A 23,487-nucleotide genomic window follows, 5' to 3' on the forward strand; every position below is an offset into this window, starting at 1 on the left:
TCATTAATTTATTTTCCCTCCAAAATGAATGCATTTAATGAATAATGCATAATTATACTAATTTAGAAAAATATCTTCATTATAATTATATAAAATCCATATTTAATACATTATTAAACTACTTATCAATTATCAATCGAAAATATTTTTAATTATTTTAGTAATAATAATAATAATAATAATAATAATAATAATAATAATAATAATAATAATAATAATAATAATAATAATAATAATAATAATAATAATATACTTCTACTTAATATACTAAAATTGTATTTTTTTCTAATTAATTGAAGTGAGGTGTCAATTTTTCATAAATTCATTTTTTTTTTCTAAAATAAAAGCACTATTCTCTTTTCTAAATTTATTTTAGAAAAATATCTTTATTATATTTATATTACAATTAACATTTAATGAATAATACATGATTATACTAATTTAGGAAAAAATATATTTATTATAATTATTATATAAAATTAATATTTAATGCATTATCAACTATAACATATATAAGAATGTATATTTTTATTATATAAAAATTGAAAATTTTGCACTTAGCGTGGCATACTTCTTAGCGTGTTTCTTAATTTATTTTTTATAACTCATTGAATACAATTTATTATAGTAAATTAATTATATCAACTAATTGATTTGATTAGGTATTTAAATATCACACAATTTATTATAATTTATATCAATCAAATAATTGTAATTTATTATATCAATTATTTTAATTCTTTAATTTATAAGGTAATAATAACATAGATGATTTGTTACTTATACTGATTAAATACAATAAATACAATAAATATATATTAATTTAGTTAAAAAAATCATTCTCTCCTATGTTTTCCTATTTTTTTTAATTCATTAAATCCAATCAATTATAATAAATTAATTATATCAACTAATTAATTTAATCAATTATTTTCTAATTTATTTTTTGAATTCAATAAATCAAATAAAATTAATTATACTAATTATTTGTATTAACTAATTGATTTGATTAATTTTTAAAAATATTTTTTATTTAATTTATTTTATTTATTTAAATATAACTAATTAGTTATTTAATTTTATTAGGATAAATATCAAATTCTATTTCTAATATAAAAATACAAAATTTTATTCCTTCCATTTTTATTTTACCATTATAAAAGACCATATATGCTAGAAGAAAAATATCGTTCATTTACCAATTACTCTTTCATTGGGTAGCTTTTACAACAATTCTTTTTCTTCCTATGAGGCGTCGTCACAAGAAGGCAACTATCATGGACACAAATCAACACACACTCTTCAACTCCCGTGCTCATCATTCAGAGCAATATATGATATGTTATCCATTAAGCATTTATAGACCATGGTTTTATCATGTATGTATAAATAAAAAAAAATCCGCAATTAAGCTTAAGTCATTTACCTATTTGTGTGGTATATTATAGTGTGATATTACTTTCAATTTGTGTTGTGCAATGATATTATGGTTTAATTTAAGCTTTTATTTTAGAATTGTGTTATGATTTTATCTCATCATTTTCTCTTAGATATTAAGTTGATGTATTTTTATTTATTATTATTAAAGCGGATGTGATATACATGATAAAATAGATCATTTGTTACTTATACGTTTATTTTTCTAAAATCTAAATCTAAATAATTATATTTTCATTTTTTGTTATGAAAAAATATTATTAATAATGAATAATAATTAACCACTAATACTTTTAATCAAAGTGTTTGGATGATTTTTTATATTTATTAATATTAATTATTGATTATTTTTTCATAAATAAATTATATTATAATTTTATGTTAGTTCATAATTGATTAATGATTAATGTTCATGAAGCTATGTTACTCTAAATTTTATATTTTATAAATATTTTATTTAAATATAATTTTTAACATAAAAATGTATTATTTTTAATAATATCATAATTTTATATTTTTTAATGATTCTAAATAAATATTTTATTAAATACTAATTAAAGTCATTCTTCCATTTTCTTTTACTAATCTATTATCTAACTATTATATAAAATTAAAATCATATTAATGAATTTAATATTAAAGTTAATTTAGCTTTTTATTATTTAGAGTGTTTTTCAAAGGTAGTGAAATTCTATTGATACTGAAATAAAATTACAAAAGAGAATAAGTAAAATAATGTGATATCCACATTGCAACATCCAAATGAAACAACTTAGGATCTAAAATGTTTATCTTTCTCTTCCTCACTGTCTATTATATTATCTATTCTATCTATTCCATTGTATAAAAATCGAATTTTTACCTTTAATGATAGAATCAACGTAGCATGCTTCTGCTTTATTTTGTTTAACTCATTAAAGACAATTCATTATGATGAATTAATTATATCAACTAATTGATTTGAATAGATATTTAAGTATCACACAATTTAAAATTATGTATATTAATTATTTGATTTAATTTTTATGATATATAAATTTAAAAAATAAATTAAAATAAGATAATTTATTACTTATTTAAATTGAATACAACAACTATAAATTAATTTAATTAAAAATTTACTATTTTTTAATCTTTTATACATAAAAATGACAAAATAAAATTATAAAAATAATCTTTTTATCACTTTTGCTATTTTAATTTTATTTTCTTTGCTTTTTTATGTATAATTTTATTTTATATTAACTTTGTTTATTTAATAATAAAATATACTCATATTAATTCTATCATATAATAATATAATTTTCTCCTATATTAATCGGATAATTTCAATAGTTATCAACTACATCTAATAGAATGACTAAAAAGTGAGAACTACGAGAAGTTAAACCTAGGTTCAAAATGCTAAAATAAAGAAAAGAAAACAGTGGATATATGATTAGAGAAAAATGTATAATAATGGCAAAATATACTAAAACTGGATTTTTTCTCCAACTAATAAAAGTGAGGTGTTAATTCCTCATGAATTCATTTTAAAAAAATATATTTATTATAATTATATTACAATTAACATTTAACGAATAATGCATGATTATACTAATTTAGAGAAATATTTTTATTATAATTATATAAAATCAATATTTAATACATTATCAACTTATAAAAATGAGGTGTCAATTCCTCATGAATTTATTTTTCCTCCAAAATGAAAGCACTATTCTCTCTTCTAAATTTATTTTAGAAGAATATCTTTATTATAATTATATTACAATATTACAATTAGCATTTAATGAATAATGCAGAATTATAATAATTTAGAAAAATAAAATAAAGTCCAATAATTTATCTTCCGACTGCACACGTGTGTAGAATAACTTTTAAGAAAGAGTCATGTATAGTAAATACGGTTGATAATTGTAAAACTGTATACTAACATTGATATAATATTATTTCAGGTATATGTTTTGCAAGCATCAAATAAAAGTGTTGAGTTGTTTTTTAATAGATTTAAATTATTTATTGTTTATTAAAAAATTTTGTGCATTAGAATTCTCTAATAATTTATTATTTATTTTGAGCTAATTTTGATATATTCTTACTTGACAGTAAAACAACATATAAAAATTTGTTGATGAGTCTAAGTATTATTAAATTATTTATGGTCATATTGAGTATATATGTTTGATTTATTGAAGAAAATAGATTACTAAAACCAATTAATAACTATTTTAGAGTTAATATATTTAACAATAGATTAAGAAAAAACACATAATACATAACATAATATATTTTTATTAATCAAATTATTATAATTTAAATTAATTTTAATAAAATAATTTAAAATTATAATTTCAATCTTATCACGTACATGGCACGGGTTAATACACTTATTATACACTAATTTTGGGTAAAGTATTTTATAACAATACTTTCTTCATTCGCAAAATTATACGCGTATAATATTCGGTGATAATTTTAATACAAATAAAAAATGTTATGAATAAAATTGAATCAAATTAAGTGTTAGAAATATTTTTAAAAAAATCATAAAGGTTAAAAACAATAAACATATTTTACTGATTTAACCTCTCTTATAAACTTTACATTTATCTCTCTTGTTAGACTGATGTAAAGTAAACATAATAAATCAAAATATGTCTTATGATATCACCGAATTTCAAAAAAGATCAAAGTAATATACACTTACAATTAGTGAAATGATCCTCAAGAAAACTCATCTGCCCTCACATTGAGTTGTGAAAGAACATTGAGATATATCTTCAATGGTGGGGTGAACCCCACTATATCCATCAGCAGCGGAATTTATTTTATCAACTAAGCTTATTTCCAAACTCTCACCCTCCAAAACCTTCACAACTTGCCTCATACTTGGCCTAACTTGAGGATCATAATGTGTGCACAACAAACCAAGATGAAGAACTCTCTCAACTTCATCAATGCTATAATCTTCATCACCCCTCATTTTCAATCTTTCATCAAGAGCACAACACAACTCTCCTCTCTCCATTAGCCTCCACACCCAACCAACCAATGCTGGCTTATTCTCTTCTATAGGCCTTCTCCCACACACAACCTCTAGAACCAACACGCCGAAGCTGAACACATCAGTTTGCGTCGAGGCTCTCCCGGTTCTTAGCAGTTCCGGTGCCATGTAGCCAACCGTTCCGATCACTCGAGAGGTGTTAGGTATCTGCTCATGATGATGCATCCGGGCGAGTCCAAAATCCCCCAACCTTGCATTCATATCCTTGTCAAGTAACACATTGCTTGCTTTTATGTCCCTATGCAACACCTTAACTTCCCAACTCTCATGCAAATACAATATCCCCATAGCCACATCCTTCAGCACCTTCATTCTGTTTTTCCAATGGAAAATTGAGTTCTCATCAGAATCAAATATTATCTTGTCCAAACTTCCATTATCCATATAATCATAAATTAGGATCAAGCTTCCTCTCTCTTTCTTACACCAACCCCTCAATGGAACCACATTCCTATGCTTCAATCTTCCTAAGCTTGAAATCTCAGATAAAAACTCCCTCATACCATATTCACTGTCATAAGGGATTCTTTTCACTGCTACTTCTACTCCTTGTAGAATCCCTTTATAAACTTTTCCATTCCCTCCAAACCCAATTATATTCTGTTCTGAAAATGCTTTAGTTGCAGCATAAATGTCTTCATAACTAATACGGTGTGGCCAATACTCTAATTCCCAGTCTTCAATATCTCCCTCTTCCTCCATTCTTTTGCTTCTTTTTCTTTTGAGCAAAACAACAAACACCATAGCTGCACTACCAATAACAAAGATAAAAATCCCAAAACTGATACCTGAAACAAAACCTCTTGACTTCAAAACTGGGTCTTTTGGAAGCACAAATGAAGGCAAATTCGTAGTCACCAAAGCATCGCCGATCGAAAAATTTGAGTTGCTAAAGCTCCATGCCAAAATCTTGTGACTCTCAACAAGTTGCCCTGTTGCTCCACAAAATCCCACAAACATTTCATCCAAAAAGACATCAGAAAGATTCACAAGTTCACTAATCAAAGGCCTATTAGGCCTTCTTTTCCCTGCAATAGCCATTGCTACATTAACTCTAGAATCTGAATACTCAATCCACACTTGATAGTTCTCACCATTGTTAAGCTTCAATTCCTTAAACTTTTCATCATGTTTTCCACTGACCCAAAATCCAGCATCGTGTGAGGCCAAAGAAGTAAGAGAATTCACATCCAAACCCACATGGTTATCATTGATGTCATTGAATTCTTGGTTCTTGAACACATCAAACTCAATCCCAAAAACATGGTTTTTGGGGTTACCATTGTTGGTCAAGTTGAAGAGGCCAAGGTGCTGAGCTGAGCTAACCCCGTTTGCTCCTTCAAAAGGTGAGAACAAGAACACAAAACCATGGCCAGGGAGAAGGTGCTTGAATGGTGCAATGGAGAAGATAAAGGAGGTTGAGAACGGTAAAGGGTTGGAAGAAAAGGAAGATTTTGTTGGGATCTTGGAAGGGTAGAAAGCACGGCCAATAGAGAAAGAGGCATGGTTGGTAAGGGTGAGAATTGAAGAGTGAGAGTGATCATCAATAGTGGCGTTTGCATAGAGATTTATGTTGGTGGAGTTGAAGTTGGTGTTGTAGACAAATTCTGTTGACGAAGAAACTAAGGTTATTCTCAGAAGGAAGAGATATATGAGAAGGGAAGACATTATTGTTGTTATTGTTGCAAAAGAGATCATTGAAGAAGATGTTGATTATTGATATGGTGATCAAAAGGTGTGTGCTGCGTCAAAGATTCATAATTCAATCCAAGTTGAAAATCTTTATATTTTTTGTTTTGTTTTATTTTGTTTATCTACGAGAAGGATCAAGATTCAAGACAAGGATGATGAATGATGTATATGTCTGTCTGAGGTTGTAGAAATGTAGGGTGGCGTGGTGGGACATGGTGGTGGTGATCAAAAGGTGTGTGCTACTGTGCTGTGTCAAAGCCTCATAATTCAACTCAAGTTGAACATCTGTATGATATTTTTTGTTTTGTTTCGTTTACCTCCGAGAAGGATCAATACAAGGACGATGAAATAAAATTATCTGAATCACTGTACATACATATCGTCTATTGAATGGCACGCTGTGAAAGTACATACACATTAAAAACCCAAAGTCAGGATACTCATTTGAATGTTTGATAGATGATTCTGGGGGCACCTACTTTATTTTATTTGTTTAATATGTTAAATAAATTCTATAAGCGGGGATAGCTCAGTTGGGAGAGCGTCAGACTGAAGATTTGAAAGTCGCGTGTTCGATCCACGCTCACCGCATTAATCAACTTCCAAAACGTGCTATATATTATTTGTAATCTGCATAATTAGCAAGTTCACAATACGTTTTGTTTTTAACTCATTCAAAGCTTAGGGATGATGCAGGTTGCACGGTTTTCATGCTGTTTGTATTCTTAATAGTAGCTCAAATTGCTAGTCTAGCCTTTCTTCTGCACTCTGATTTGGAATACATGTAATTCATGTTATATGGATGTCCTTGAAAAAATTCTTTATACCGTTATGATTCAATTATTTCAAATATATAACACTGATGTACAATTAAGTCCCTTTGCAATCATGCTTTGCAGATACCATGAATTTATCAAACCTAATTATAAAATATATTTTTAATTCAGCCTTATGTTTAAGAACACCAAAATAATAACAAACCACTCTAAGCAAAACCATGACAGCCTTACTTAAAAACATTTTCAACTACACAACTTCCAAATATAACAATGGTATTGTTTAAGCAAAATTAACTTCGTCTTCACCTCATCATATCTCAACTGAACAAAATTTAACATTGGCATCGTTTATCAAACAATTCACTTTGGTACACAACAATATCATCTCCCCTGAACAAAATTTAACAATGGTATCATTTATCCGCGGATTCATGCATCTTTTAGTGATTCTCATATGTACCTTATATTATCTCAAATTTGTTAGTTTACACCTTATATTATCTGATCAAAGTCATGGTAACTATGCCCATGGGAGTGCACCAGGAAAAGGTGCTGGTCCACAATATCTGAACAAAGCTTCAATTTCAGGGCACCCATTGGGATAAGGAATGGACCGGTGAAAAGGATCGCGCTTTAGTTTCTTATGATAAAGTGAACCCTTACATCCATATGGATCTCTGAGGAATTGAGTCCTCACCAGCTCCTCTCCTTTTAGAGCAGTTGCCATTGAATTTGATGTAGCAGGGGTGCCAGCATAGAAGAACCTCGAGTCCGGAAAGCCGATTGCAGATCGATGTATATGTGCGAATCTCTCTTCCTTGAAATCATAACCTACAACCTGATTCCCAAATCACTAAATCAGATTGAAACTCATAATGCAGATCACAATGGAAGGAAAAGCATGAAGTAATATCCAAAATTTCACATGTTAGTGATGAATCTCTGTTCAGACTTTGTTTATTTGTTTATGTATTTATATGAAGTATGAAACTTAGAAAGATAGTTGTATTGAATGCTGACATGCAGTGCTCTACACTCCTCTTTGATAACAATGCACACCTCATAGGCAACCAACAGCGTGATGAATAAGGAACACAATTAAATGAACAATGAAAGCTCATTATTTTTTGGCACAGAAATCACAACTGCATAACATATGATGCAACACATGGATACCATGTAGGGAAAATTGTCAAGTAGCTAGAACAAAATTAACTTTACACCATATTACGAAAAGCAAAAAATGTATGATACAGAACTCTTCTTTCTATATTTGAAATTAATAACTCCAACTTGCTTTTCAGCAATTTTTGAATCGGTAATATTTTGTACAAGCACCAATTTCGGTTATAAGGCAGGACCATCGAAGGTGAATCCAATACTCAACTTAGAACTTATAAAGAATGCTAAGTTGATGGATTTCACATTGCATGCAACATATACACATACAGATTACAATATTTCACTAATAAATTCTGACTCTTCTCAGCAGCCAACAAAATATCACAAAGTGTCATTCAAATGTCCACACAAATGGCTAGACTTTTAAAGAATCCTTTTCATTTACGTTCATCATTCCACATACAATACTAACATTCCATTTATTTAAACAAAATGGAACAGAATGCTTCATAATGCACATGGGTAATGCTTACTTACAGTTATATTTTGGGGATAGGTGCCTGTAAGCTCTCGGAACCGACACACACTGAATAGAAGATTTTCAAAGCTGTCCCGTGCATGTTCCTCTGTAAGTGCTCTTGATTTCACACTTTCTTCTTTACCTTCACACACAACCAAAAAGAATAAGATAAAAATTCTGATAAAAGGATTTTCATAGGTGAGTATCAGCAAATACACAAAAGGGAGAAACCTTCATGCCACCATCATTAACAGCAACAGCCTAATTCCCTGAGGGAACACATAAATGATGCAAAGGAAATCCATCAAACTAAGGTTACGAAGTTATAGGAAACAATTGAGCAGCAAACAGAGCAGAATTCATAGAACACATCAAGTTTAAAAATCATAATTCAGAAAACAAAACAATTATAAGCAATTTATTAGAATCATTAAATATGAAAGCAGCTCAATAAAGATGACAAGATTACTATTATTACAGGCCTCTGTAATGGTACAGTGAATCTAATCATTGTTAACTTACGAAACTAAGGTCCATGTATCTCTTCCTTACTTTCGCTATTTTAAAGGAACATGCTCCAATTTAGATTAGTTGAAAATAACCAATATTGGACTCAAACAGAAACAACTGATTTAAGATAATGGATTAAAATCGAAGTTAGAAATTGAGATTAATTCCTCTCAACTCAACAACTTATAGAGTTTGCATGCTTCATATATGCACTAATCCTATTTATGCATGCATTGGTGATTTGTATTATACCAAAATTGTTTTATATTGTGAAATATGAAACTTGAAAATCTGCTAAAAGAATATAAATGATATCCCAATTACAAAATTAGAAATTTGCATAAGACAAGGAAAACCACAATTCAATATCTGATCGGCAATTCTCAGATGAGTTGCAGTAGTGCAACTATATAACAGCTCAATTCGCTAGCTAATCTACCACGTTTTCGGTATAGTAAACTCCACATTTGATAGATATTTAAAGCTTCTTTGTGAAGCATAAGAGGGAAAAAAAAATAGCATAACCACTCAATCTCATGCCTAGTTCCTTTGGCCATGTGCATGGGTATGTAATATCTTTCCAAATCAGAAATGTCATTTGAACATTAAAGGCTATACATCTTACAGTTCGATAATCACAAGACATCTCTTATTCTCTCTCCCGCTTACCTGTTTGGTAACTATCAAAACTTACAAACTACAAAGACACATTGACAATAAAATTATAGAAACGGAGAAAATACGTCCCCACTTAACACGGCTCAGGTTAGGCTCAATAGAATTGAGAACAAATGAGCCTAATCTTAAAGCTCATCTCACTAGTTAGGTAGATTTTGATGAACTGGCTAACCTTGAATATAGGTCAAGCTTCTTATTTATACGACAACAACCTATTCAAAAGATAACTTATAGTAGACTAATGTCATGCACATATATAGATTTGTATCCACAATGCCAATTTATTTCTATCACAAGACAATCTCCAAATGAAGCCTAAGATATCCAACTATCCTTATACAGATATAATATCTAAATTGAGCACACAACCAATTTCAACTCCTATGATGACAAAAACAGTTACCAGAAAAAACAAAAACTCACCAAACCATCCCTTGTAATCTGCTACGGCCCAGTAACTCTGCGCCTCGCTGCGAGGTCCCGCGTCTTTCCGTGTCTCTCCCCCACTGAACAAAAGCAGAGCATTCTCATCTCTGGCCGCAATCTCAATCCCTTCTTGAATATGCTTGACAAAAGTCGCAGCTTGACCAGGATTCTTCTGATACGACTCTAAGAACCAAGAATCTTCCTTCTCAATCTTCCCACAGTTACTACTGGTATAAACAGAGTGCCCAGCAACCATGACAAGGTTCTTCAGGTTCGGGAAAGGGTAATCTTCCGAAGCAGAGTCGAATTTAACATAATAGCCCCCATTCTGCGCCTTGTGCTGGGTTCCGTAGAAGGAGAGGAAGACGAGGACCATTACACCAAAGGAGAAAGCAATAAAAATAAGCATGAGAGGGTGGAGCTTGAAGAAGTGGTTGAAACGGTTATAAAATGATTTGATCATTCTGAGAGGGCGAAACGACGTGGAGTTCCTGGGTTTACGAGGTCGTTTTGGTGAGGTGGCGGTTCCGGATTCTAAGTCGAAGTCGATCCTTGTGAAAGGATGAAAGGACTTTGGGGCTTGGGATCCGAATTGGTAACTGTTCATTGTGGTGTGGAGTGAGGCAGCAACGGAATCATTGGATTGAAGTACTTGAGACAGAAGAGAGTTTGAATTACATGATCTTAATCACTCCGACAGGACAGAGGAGCACTGGAGCAGTGCAGCGAGGCGCATCGCAGGAGGAGTGAGAATGAGATGCAGGAGATCCAGATTCGAAGGATCTGTTTGTTCTTTTTCTATATTTTTCTTTTGGGACAGGGGTCTAGGCCCACAAAGAGGACCCGACCCAACCCCATCAGCTTCCCCTTCCCCAACCCGTTTCCCCATCCTCCACGCGGGTCTACTATCTTCGATTCCACCTCTATTGCCGCTGCTAATCCGAAGTTCTTCTTGGCAACACCGTTTCGCGCGATGGCATCTTCTTCATGTCGCTGTGACTTGGAAACGGCTGTGTCCTGTCTTCTTTCTGCAAGGTTCACTCGGTGCCGTCGCCGCTGTTCAAGACCGTGAGACACCTCCGCCATTCGAACTTCCGTCTTCCAACCCTATCAGCGGCAAGGAGCTTGGACGCTGAGCAGATGGAGCTCTTCCTAAGTCGCCGCCGCTGCGCCGAAGACCCTTCCGATCTCGTCTCGAAGGATGACCATTGAAACGTCCGCTCCCTTCCTGCGTTGGCAAAGACGACAACCTCCTGCCGAAGACTCCTCCTTTGTCTCTCTTCCGGTCTGCCTATCTTCGTCGGGGACAACCTCCTGCTCACCGGCAATTCCATTGAAGCACCCTCCGGTCTGCATGTGGGAGCCGAATTGATGGGTGATGAACCAGGTCCATTCAGACCTCCATAGCCAGCAACTCCAATGCCGTAATTGCTGCTGCTATGGTTAACTCCACCGGTGTTCGAAGCCACCGAACTCTTCTGCGTTCTTCGCATTGGTTGTAGTGATGTCAAAGCCGCTCCCCCTTTCTCACAGTGATGTATAGGATTCTGATTCTTCTGAATCCATTTTGGTCCTCAATTGTATAGCACTTTGTTCCTCTTTTATTAAAGCTTAATTCTTTGTTGAGGGATAGGATCGTTCTTGACTTCTTGTAAGGACCAAAGGATCTGTTTTTTTCCAGCGATACACGTCCCATAACCTCATTTTTGCGCAGCCAGTGCAAACCCGACCCGAACCAAGCCCCAATCCATCTTACCCGACCCGATCGACATCTTCTCTCTCTCTCTCTCTCTCTCTCTCTCTCTCTCTCTCTCAAGCCAAAAACTACGAGTTCACCTCTACCCACGAGCCTCTGGCTGACCACTGCCACTGCTCTGCCTCCTCCCTCCATCTCCGTCACTGCGTAGCTGCTCCGCCTCTGCCAAGTTTCTCGGTCACTGCTCTGCGCCTCGTGGTGCTTAGCAACTTGTGAGAACCCCAACTCATGCCATATTTCCACTGAACACTCTCTTTGCACACAGTAATTCCCTTTCTTATACATGCTTCATATTATTACATCACTGCCTTGCATTACAGGTGTTCGATGAATTGCCTGACCCACTTCATGTGTAAAATTATTAGCTCTAATTAATTTTCAATGGATATTGATTCAATACTAGTTACCAACTTGCCATTTAGTTACTTTTCAATTATAGAACCAAAATATTTGCCCTACAAAAAACTTTGTAGAATAAGGAGTGATCTTTAGTTAGAAGGCGTCAACATTGCTTTCCCAGCATAGCTAGATTGAAAGCTCTCAAGTTTTTGAGATCCTAGACTGCCCTTCTGACTTTGGCTTTCTAGTTGTGCACCAACTGAAACATGTCATTCTTTTCTCCTCGCCTCTTTGTCTCCACTAAAGTTGGTTCATCGTCTAATATACATGACTTTGAATAATTTTTTAATATTTATTTACTGTGCAAAAGTAACTATGAAACGTAAATTTAAATAGCATTGACTGAGAGAACTGAAGGATTGAAATTGAATAGAAGGTTGGTTTTTCTTGTTTAGGTTGCATTGTTATGTGGTAATAAATTAATACTGTTTATATAAATTGTTTTCTTATGATTATTTTGGGATCATTAAGACTTTAGAGAACTTGAACTAGCTATTGTGATATCTGACTATCTGTATTCGTATTTAGTTAAAGTATAATTGTTCTTGCTCTCTCTAAGGTTTGATCTTTGAGGTTAATGGTGGATTGGAAAAAAAATATTATACTCACAGATAACTTCCCTTCTTTTACTTGCTTTAAAATTTTAAATGTTATTTTGTTGTTTTATTTTGTGCTGAGTAATTCCAAATTCGTGTATTACTGCAACTCTGCAGGAATATTTGTCCCCTAAGAAGACCCACATTGTTGATTTATGCTTAAATTTGAATTTGTTGAATGTTATCTATTATTATTGCTATATTTAACTATATCCTAGTTCAGTTTGTGACTAAGATTTAAACAGATTAAATTCAACTGAACCATGGTTGGGAGTGACCTAGACACCAACAAAGTGGATGGTTGTGTGACTACTGATGTCCAACATAGCTGCTTACGGCATATGATTGGTGAGCCATGCACAACCACCTCCTCACACATACTGTAATTGATAGTGCCAACCTGAATTGAAATTTGAAATTTTACTCTGTAGCTTTCATTTTAGGCAGATTTATCTGTTGCGAATAAATTTAATTGGTGTTGCGGCCTCCTGAAAATGGTGACCGAATTGGTGTACTTTTTGTTACAGATTCCATTATGAGCGAAACATCATCATCTTTTGCAGCAACTTTCATACAAGGCTCACTCCAGGAAGGAGGAGAAAGGAGGAACACCGATCTGGAAATGAGCCTCGCTCATGAACCCATGGGTAATTGCGGATTTTGCGTTTAAATTGAATGATGAATTCTCCCCTTTTTTATCGGTAGTTTTGATTATATAAGTACTCTTGAGTGGTTAAAAAGGCAAGAAAATAAGTTTAATATTATAAAGATGAGAATGTTTTGTTGAATGAGTGGGCACATTAGATGAGGTAGGAAGAATGAATGCATTAGATAAAATGTTGGGTTAGAGCCTCTTGTACAGAAATGTGATAGAATACCACCTTTAGATGTTTTGGACATATATGGGGAAGAAGCCCCATTAAAGAGATTAGCATAGTGCTGGGTACTAGCATGTGAAAGTGTTGGTTAGCTAAAAGTCATTGAGCTCACTTTTCTTTTGCTGGTAGTATCAGGCACAAGAGAATCTGCTGTTCAAAATAGCTGTGCTGCTTCGGCCATGGAATGGAGCATCCAACTTGAGAAGGGACTCCGTTCTAGTAAGCCAGGTGATGTGGCACTTTCTTTTTTGTTTTCATTTATTGTACATCTTTTTTTCTTCTTTAGTTCTTTTACTAAATTGAATCCTTCATCAGGCGCACCGGCTCAAGCCATATTGCAGCTAGGTCGTCACCTTGAGCATTGGAGCAGAGAGCTTGAATCAGACGAATCTAGCATTGCTCCCAATGTTATATCTGGCGTAGTGCCAGGTGAAGTTAGGCTATTTGCCAATGCCATCCTCTTGCGCCTTGCTGGAGCCTTTAAGGGAGGTGACAAGGAAATCAAGGTTTCTGTTGTCAAGGCTTTTTCGAATGAACGAAGGCATCGAAATGGTCAGAAGCACAGGGAGTGTAAGGGATTGCTGTCAAAGGAAAGAGTAGCTAATCACTTGGAGTTGTTGAATCAAGTGAGATATGTTTTTCAGAATGGAGACTCAGAGTCCAAGGAACTTGCTTTAATTCTTTTGGGTTGCTGGGCTGAATTCGCCCATGACAATGCTCAAATACGATACTTGATACTTTCCAGCCTTGTGTCTCCTGATCCTCATGTGGTAAAGGAAACTTTGGCGTAGTTTATGTAATTATGTTTCATTTATCTGTTTATATCACTGTGCTACTTGAAAGACAATTTTAATGCTCAAAGACAATTTTCATGTTTTAATTGGTTTATAATCTGCATCAAAATATATATATGTGTGACATATCTGATATAATTTTAATTTATTATGTAACAGGCAAAAGCAGCATGTTTTGCTGCTGGATGCTTTTCTGAGATATCAGATGATTTTGCTTCAATTACACTGCACATAGTGTACAATATGATGAGTTTATCTACGGTGTCTCTGCCAGTGAAGTTGGCTGCAGCACAAGTTGTTCCAAAACTGAGGTCTACATTTGAAAATATATACAAAGCGTACCAGGTGTGTTAACTTTTTATACACTTCTATGTATTAAAAAAAATATGCATTTTCTTTCATTACATGAGCTTTATTTTGTCACACTTCATTTTATTTTCTCTGTTTTCTTTTTTCTTCCTGGGATTGAATTATCATATACTTAGGTTTCTTATGTTATGATTGATTTAATGCAGGCAGGTGTACGGTTCCTATCAAGTATTTTAGATGAAGATGTTTTGGTAGCTGTGCTATCCTCACTTACCGAACTGTCTTCCCTTTGTTCACCACTTGCTGAAATTCAGGTACGTATTATTGGACAGTAAATATGAGAGTGGAGAAACTGAGGACTTAGATTGTTATTGAAAATGATGTATCTGAGGAATTTACATGATCTATGTGAACTTGTATGCATATGCTGTCTTAAATGCATATTCAATTAACTGCTATTAACTAATTCAAAATTCTTAGCATTCGGTATTATTATAAGGTTACATATAAAAGAAAGTTTTATAGTTCTGTAAGAAATTTATTGGGTTATAATGTGCTGAATTCTGCCCTACAATTTACGGCTCCTAGCTGGTTAGGCAACATAGAAGTTCCCAGATTTCGCATTGACTCGAGCATGCCTATCTTTCCCTTTAACTGGCAAAACTTTCTAAAATAAACAAATAAATGAACAAAATGATGGTTAAAAGTATCCATCAATTAACTTTGATTTATTTATTTGTTATTATTTTTTTAACTAGTTGTCTTGTTGCTCGAGTTTTACTTGAAAAATGCCAGTAAGCAGGTTCATGCTTGATGCTTTGGATTAGATTACAATACCCCATATAGTTAGATTGTGCCTGTGTATCATAAATTACTGTACCTAATTCAGTATCCTATATCTGATTCGGTGATTTCTTGGTCTAACATTTTTTTTCAATGATTTGGTTTCAGGTGAACTTTCTTATTTCATTTCTGAAGCGGGAAACGACTTTACGTGTGCAAGAAGCGATCTTAAGATGCCTCCAATTTCTATTCCAGAAAGGACTGTGCCAATATCCAGCTGAACATTTATCTTCAATTACACAGCAGTATAACCATAACTTCACCTTCAACTAGCCAATTTGTTCTATAGTCATCCTTGCTGATAATTACAACTAATTCATACCATAGTGCAGCCCTGCAGCAAAACTCTAGTATATTTCTGCCAGGTTTATGCTTTCTAATTGTACAAGTGTGTAGTAATTTTAGTTAATACTAATCATAAGGGAAATCTTAGCATGTTTATATTGTTATGAAACCAGTTATTCTAAAAGTTTAAGCTGATGGATAAAGGTACATAAATACTTATATTTCTAATATGTATTTTCATGTAAGTCTCTTTTAAGCTTCTAAGAATGAATCTTGCATAGTTTTTTTTTTTTTTCTTTTTGTTTGTCTTATGTAAAAATTTTTTTTTTTTTTTGAGGATCAACAAAAGTCGGTTCTATATCTTTTGGTAATTAAAGTTTTAATACTATGTCATAATATATTTTGTTCCAAAAGTTCAAACTTATAGATAAAAATATAGGAATTGTCATGTCTATTTTTTTTTATGGAAATTTCATTGGTGAAGAGTAGAATTGGATAAAAGGTAAGATTTTCACTAAATTTATAAAAAAAACATATGTACTGTACATTTTTTTATATTATAAAAGGAACAATATTTATTATTTAGGTAAACTATGTGTTAACCTTTTATATGGGAATATTTATTATTCATTTTTAAAATTTTTTTTATTTAGATAACTAGGTGTTAGCTCTATATGAGAATATTCTTCCTTTATGGCTTACCTTCCTTTTTTGTCATTGATGAGTTTACGGTTTACAAAGGCCTACACTGATTTCAGGGGATGAGTTTACAATTTAAACCATATTGAATCCATTTTTTCCCCTCTTTTGGGCGCGTGTTTATAAGATTGGAAACATTTCAAGTGCACCGGAGAGTACCGGTGCACCAGTTGTTTTAACCGTTGATTTCAATTAATATATATTATATATATTTTTATAATTCAGATCAACGGTTAAAACAATTGGAGCACCGGTACTCTCGATGCACCTGAAATATTTCCTATAAGATTAGTCCGTTAATGTTGGTGGATCATCTAATATCTTTCCCAAATATCAACTGATTTGATATTGAGTTTACAACATTCACAATTTCAATGTTATTGAGTAGAACAACGAGCATGTTAAATCTTGCAAGAAAAATAGCGTCATTATAAATCGAAATATAGAAAGAGGGTAAATTATTAATAAATGTATAGCTAAATGTGTAACTCAATCTTGTAATTAAAGGATGATGGATTTTGGAATTAGACTTTTTGAGTATTGTGAGGAAGGTCAGAATGAACACAAATGCTTCAACTCCTTGGTTTGTGTTTGATTGTTTATTGTAAAATTTTCAGTTTTTCACTATGTTGAGGATATCATCTCAAATTATTCTCACATCGCATATATTTTTTTCTCTATTTACATTTGTTGTTTAGCTCCATCTCACTTAATTAGGAACAGTTTAACAACGAAGCAAAATGATTGTTGCCGTAATACAAATTGGCTAATTTATTTATTTTTTGGTGTCTGCTAATTTATTTTTATTTGTCGAGTCTAATTTTAGCAATCGAAGTTAAATTTTATATCAAAATGTTATTATAATAAAATAATATATTTAAATTTTAGACATATATACTGTTCATACCATGATCCATAATACTTAAGACATTACATAGGTGAGACATAGGTATTGTGACTACCATAGTTGTCAAAACCGGATCGGACCGGCCGGTTCAACTGAAAAATCGGTAAACCGGACCTTATATCGGTCCGGTCCAAGAGTAAGACTATTCAAGGTTGAGAACCGGAACGAACCGGTGGAACCCAAAACGAACCGGCCAAAACCGGTGAAAACCGGTCCGGACCGAACCGCTCGACCAACCGAAGGCGAAGCTACGACGCATCTGGGTTCTGCAAGTCCACCATGCTCTCCATTTGCTCCAGCCGTCCAGCGTGCCAAGTGTCAAAGCTTTGTGTTTTTTAGAAAATTTTTTCAAAATAGATGCAATGAGATTCAAACTTACACCAAGGTTGCAAGAAGGACACTCATGCCACCAAGCCACATTCATTCTTACTAACATATATCCCAATTATAATACATATAGTAACTTTTTATTATACTTATATTCAATTAATTTTAATTTTAAAGTCACTCAATTTTATTAATATATATATATATATTAAAAAGATAAACAAAAAAAATTATTAATCACAAATTATTTTTTCTTTTCATGATTATATGATATCTATTAATATTATTTTTTCAATAAATACTTGTAGTATATAATAATAGGTAAAGACTCACATGCAGTTGTCTTTATATGAAGTTGATAGTTGAAAATCATTAGATGATATTTAGTTAAATTTGTCAAATTATCTAACTATTTTTAAATATTAACTTCACATAAAAATTAACTAAGTTTTTATTTATAATAATATAATAATACAATAAATATAAATTTAATTAATAAAATATTAAAATTTGAAAATGATAATTATTTTTATAAAAATAAATAAAAGTACTTATAATAAATAAAAAATAATTAAATTTTACATAATTATTTAATTATACCGGGTTAACTGGTTCGATTAGTGATTCACCGGTTAAACTAATAACTCAGTGACCCAATAACCTCATCGGTTCAATCACCGGTTCGATTCTGATAACTATGGTGACTACTCCTGTTCAATTTGACTTGGACATTAATTAATAGCTTGAGCTCCTACTATCTCAGGTGTTGTCTTCTAATCTAACTATATCAACATGAGATATTTTTCCATGCAATAAAAAGAGCAACTACCGACTCACTTGGTGAATGATTTTAAAGAGTAATGTCCAAATCATTAATCCCTCTCCTATAAATATTCTAATAAATTCAATTATTTTTTAATTTTAATTTTCATAAATCTATTTAAATTTAAGCATTTTGAAAATGTTATACTTGAATAATTTTAGCCTTTATTTTATTTAGATGTGTAATTTATCTTTTATGCTGTTAGAATATTTGATTTCATTTCTTCTAATTTTAATTTAGTTTTATTTAGTTAATAAATAATATAATATAAAAATTTAAATACTTTTTAAATTATTATAAAGGTCAAAAGAATTTAAATTTTTGGTTTCATAATAAAATTATGATGTTAAAGAGTGAGCGAATTCATTTTTTAGTATATCAAAAAATTGAATAAAAATAGAACAATTTACTCTCACTTATCTTTTATTCTTATTAATCCTAAATCTTTATCGCATATTCTTTAGTTGAATAATTAAAGAAAGAAAATAAAAGGGTAAGTAATTATTTTTTACCATAAAAAATCTGGACGTTGAACTCGTAAAAAATAGAAATCAAAGTTATACCCACAAAGAGATAGATTTTTGCAGACAAAATTATTTAAACTCTATAAAATTAAATAAAATTCTCAAACTACCCTATAATATAATTTAACTCTAACCTTTAATTTTACTCCACATCATCAGTCTTCCAATCCTAAACCCTACCATAATTACTGCCGCTATCACCATTATCACTACCATCATCTCTTCTTCTTCTTCTTCTTCTTCTTCTTCTCTCTCTCTCTCTCTCTCTCTCTCTCTCTCTCTCTCTCTCTCTCTCTCTCTCTCTCTCTCTCTCTCTCTCTCTCTACTATTTTCTTCTTCTGCTTCTTAGATCTAACACAAAAGACAGACACAATATTCAATTATTAAGAAATTCATCTTCATCTTTCACCGTAAAACGACATCATTTCAATTGAATTTGAGAGTTTAATAAAATCGAAACCCTAGCCATAAAAAATGACATCGTTTCAATCGAATTCGAAAGCTTAATAAAATCAAAATCCTAGCCATGAAAAAAGCTGCGTACTCGTTTCCAGAAAAGGCGCCAGAGCACGTGTTCTCCTTCATCGTCGCCGATTAGGACAGAAGCTCGATCTTGCTAGTGTGCAAGTCATAGTACGAGATTGAACGATAGTGCCAGAGGAAGGTCTTCGTCGAAAACTACTATGCCGTTAGCCCTCCGATCTCGATTAAGAGGTTTCCGGAGCTGAGATTCGTTATACTGAAGAAAAAACCACACTTTGCAGGTTCAATCTTGCTCCAAAAGGTTGGGGAGGGTTTGCTTGTCCTTGGAACAGAGCCATGGCGGGTGCGTACCCTTGGCTTGAAGAGATCAAGCTCAAGAGAATGGTTGTTAGCAACAAAAGCCTCGAGATTATCGCCAAATCGTTTAAGAACTTCAAGCAACTACTTTGCGTCGTGCTATGCGGCAATTAGAGGTGGTAACAACGGTGGTGATGGTGGTGATAATGGCGACAATAATAGTAGTAGTTGAAGATAAAAGTAATAGTGGTAGAATTTAAGATTAAAAAAGTAATGGTTAAGATGACTATAGTATTTTAAAAAGTGTTACTAAAATTAAAATAACACTTTTTTTTTTTTTAATTTAGCAACGCTGTTTAAAAAGAATTGCTAAAAAGTTTTTATCAAAATATAAAAAAAAAATGTAACTTTAATTTTAACAAGTCTTACATAGTCATTATTGTCGCCATAAATATAGATATACTAGAATTCACACTCTCACGCACATATATATATTTCCATACCTTAATCATGAACATGTTGAAGCCACTGAACAAGCAGAGTAATTGAAAATTGTATTAATCATAATGTGCTTGTCCTAATGTATGTCCTAATGTATTTATTAAAGGTATTGGTGTAATAATAATTCATTTTAGAACTACCTCACTTCATTATTGACTTGCAATGCAATTAGTGTACATAAACATAACAAACATAGTAATAAACTACTACTATATAATAATTAACACTGATTAAATACGTTTTAATAATCCATTGTCCAAGCCTAAGCCACACTGACACTACACGATATTTTAACAGCAATTTCTAATATAATATGTTTATCAAGATTGAAAAAATATCTTAAACACAACCTAATCAAAATTGTTCTTGGTATGTTTCCACTGTGGTACAGTGCTGTATGTTAGTTTGATTTGTTGGGTAAATGGTGATCCGTAGTAGGTAAATATCAACTTAATTATATAGCCAATATAACAAGTTCAATCCCACTACCTTAGTGTTAAAATTAAATATAAGTTAAATAGGATTCATTGACGTGTGATTTTTTTTTCAGACGTGTGCTTTAATTTTGGACATATAAATAAGAAAATAAAACAAACGAAGATTAGAAAATAAAAATCCAAAACAGTTTAATAAGATATTTACTAGCTAGCTAATAATAACAAATGTTATATAATATTCTAAACATGTTTTTTATGAGATATTAATTACCGTGCACTGTTAATAAAAAATAATTTATATAGTCAAGTAGTCAACCTCTCAGAATATATAAAACAAAGTAGTTTAGTAAAAAAAAAAAAAGGCAAAAAATTACTAGAGAAATGTTCGGTAGAACTCTAAAAATAAAAATGTTAGTAAAATAAAAAAATAAAAAGAGTCTTAAATCATTATTAAATCACTATAATAAAACACACATATAATATAAATTATCATAAACTCGATGATAATTAAATCTTTATTATTTTTTCATTATATTATTTTTTTTTTCACTTAAAATTTTTTTTTGCGTAAACAATCAATCCGATTTCTATTCATTTTCTTGAAGGACAAGATGATCTCTATAAAAAAAATATTTTAATTCTTAACAAAATTATTTTAGGATAATGTGATCCTTTGTTAAGATATCATTAAGTAGTAATGAAAATTAGTATTGTGAGACTTTTATTTATAATTTGTGGAGATTTTAAACTCTCACAAAATTTTTTTCCACAATACAACCAACTATCATCATCATTATCATTACTTTTCTTATCATCATAGTTATAATTTCTACTTCTACTATTTTAATTATGCAATCATATCTTGTCATTATAATTATCTCCTCTACCACTATCAACACCGACAGCAACATCATCAATATATATCATCATTCTCTTCTCTTATTTTTTTTGCGACATTATTTTTTTTTTAATTTTTCGTATTGTAATTACTTTTTTTCTTATGACATCACTTCCGGCAATTGTCCTTCTCTACTTAATCACTACTAGTAAAAAAATTTTAAAAAAATTATTAATAGTTTGTGAGAGTTTAAACTCCCCACAAATTATAAATAAGACCCTCTAAAATTAATTTGTGTTACTATTAACAGATTTTTTAACAGATATTATCCTAAAATAATTTTGTTAAGGGTCACAGTGTTTCTTTTTTTTAAACAAAAATCATCTTATCCTTCAAAAAATAAACAAAGACTGAATTAAGTGTTTACTCGAATTTTTTCAAAAAGATTAGGTGTAGAAATATTTCAACTAATTCTTTAATCAAGTTATTCATTTCCTCTTCTTCTTCCTTTTACACAAAAAATTAAACAATATAAACTTCATTCTTCTAAGATAACACAAAAATATTTTTAGAACAGCATATAAATTTTGACAAAGAAATTTGCACAAAACAACACAAAAATTCTACATTTCCTTCTTTCTTTTAATTCTTTCTCAAACAAAATTCATTCCCTCTTTTTTTCAAATCTTCTTCCAAAATTCTTCATCTCAACCTCTTTCTTTTTGATCCATACCATTAAATACTCAATTCAAATTCAATAAAAGTGTCAAAAACTTTAAATGTCTAATTTGTTGTTTTGCATGCCAAATTCAAATTAAAAAGAATAACAACAAGAAAAAATCACAGAAAAAAATATAATAAATAAACAATGCTGCTGAAAGTATACAATAATTGAACTCATATTTTATATACAATAGTTGAACTCTTTATTAATAAACAACCATAGAAAAAATATATATATTAAATAATGAGTATTAGGGGTGTCCGCGGATCAGATCGGATCGGATATGGCCAAAATTTCGATCCGATCTGCACTAAAATTATCGGATCGGATCGGATCCAATATCCGCAGTTTTTAAGGTTGGATCCGATTGCGGATCGGATCGGATCGGATATCGGATATATCCGCAAAACACAAAAATATTTTTAAAAGCTTATTTTTATTAAAAAAATATCAATAAAATTTATTTTTCTATTCTTTTAAATATGTTTACTCTTAAAATAATATTAAACATACTTTTCTTGAATAATAAATTAAAATAATTTAACATATATGATAATTATTAGTTAAAATAAAACATAAAAAGAATATTTTACTTATTTATTTCTTTTTTTTTGCGGATACGCGGATATGCGGATCGGATATGCGGATACCAACACAAAATCCGCAATCCGATCCGATTAGTGTGTGGATCCGATCTGATCCGATCCGAAAGTCTTGCGGATCGGATCCATATCCGCAATTTTCGGATCGGATTCGGATAAATATCGCGGATATGCGGATCGGATTCGATCCATAGACACCCCTAATGAGTATCATCTTTTGCTTGAAGTAGTTGACTA

At 31.5% G+C, this 23,487-nt stretch overlaps 3 protein-coding genes, 1 long non-coding RNA gene and 1 other non-coding gene across 13 annotated transcripts; 2 read left to right on the forward strand and 3 right to left on the reverse strand.

Annotated features, from left to right (window-relative positions):
• Window positions 1-3,990: 3,990 nt before the first annotated feature.
• Window positions 3,991-6,552, reverse strand: LOC112737673 (probable L-type lectin-domain containing receptor kinase VII.2). Its single transcript, XM_025787664.3, has one exon. It carries the CDS (start codon window positions 6,197-6,199, stop codon window positions 4,172-4,174), a length of 2,028 nt encoding a protein of 675 aa, XP_025643449.1. The 5' UTR covers window positions 6,200-6,552; the 3' UTR covers window positions 3,991-4,171.
• Window positions 6,553-6,711: 159 nt separating this feature from the next.
• Window positions 6,712-6,784, forward strand: TRNAF-GAA (transfer RNA phenylalanine (anticodon GAA)). Its single transcript has one exon. It is a non-coding gene; the product is annotated as a tRNA-Phe (tRNA).
• A 464-nt stretch (window positions 6,785-7,248) lies between these two features.
• Window positions 7,249-10,915, reverse strand: LOC112737676 (uncharacterized protein C57A10.07). Its single transcript, XM_025787673.2, has 3 exons — window positions 10,226-10,915; window positions 8,632-8,756; window positions 7,249-7,810 (listed from the first exon to the last, which is right to left on the reverse strand). Exons 1-3 carry the CDS (start codon window positions 10,833-10,835, stop codon window positions 7,493-7,495), a joined length of 1,053 nt encoding a protein of 350 aa, XP_025643458.1. The 5' UTR covers window positions 10,836-10,915; the 3' UTR covers window positions 7,249-7,492.
• Window positions 10,916-12,058: 1,143 nt separating this feature from the next.
• Window positions 12,059-16,352, forward strand: LOC112737674 (uncharacterized). Of its 9 annotated transcripts, none has more exons than XM_025787668.3 (8): window positions 12,059-12,196; window positions 13,203-13,327; window positions 13,507-13,626; window positions 13,987-14,085; window positions 14,173-14,627; window positions 14,811-14,996; window positions 15,167-15,274; window positions 15,912-16,352. In XM_025787668.3, the coding sequence occupies exons 2-8, from the start codon at window positions 13,243-13,245 to the stop codon at window positions 16,074-16,076; spliced, it is 1,218 nt and encodes a 405-aa protein (XP_025643453.1). In that variant the 5' UTR covers window positions 12,059-12,196; window positions 13,203-13,242; the 3' UTR covers window positions 16,077-16,352. The 9 variants fall into 9 exon arrangements, with proteins under 9 accessions (XP_025643453.1, XP_072067544.1, XP_025643454.1 ...); XM_072211443.1 differs by having other exon boundaries at window positions 12,080-12,196; window positions 13,225-13,327; window positions 13,993-14,085; XM_025787669.3 differs by having other exon boundaries at window positions 12,081-12,196; window positions 13,225-13,327.
• A 1,255-nt stretch (window positions 16,353-17,607) lies between these two features.
• Window positions 17,608-20,324, reverse strand: LOC140177886 (uncharacterized). Its single transcript, XR_011869462.1, has 2 exons — window positions 19,913-20,324; window positions 17,608-18,018 (listed from the first exon to the last, which is right to left on the reverse strand). It is a non-coding gene; the product is annotated as an uncharacterized lncRNA (long non-coding RNA).
• Window positions 20,325-23,487: the final 3,163 nt, after the last annotated feature.

The sequence above is a fragment of the Arachis hypogaea genome, chromosome 13 (assembly GCF_003086295.3).
Source record: "Arachis hypogaea cultivar Tifrunner chromosome 13, arahy.Tifrunner.gnm2.J5K5, whole genome shotgun sequence".
Lineage (NCBI taxonomy): Eukaryota > Viridiplantae > Streptophyta > Magnoliopsida > Fabales > Fabaceae > Arachis > Arachis hypogaea.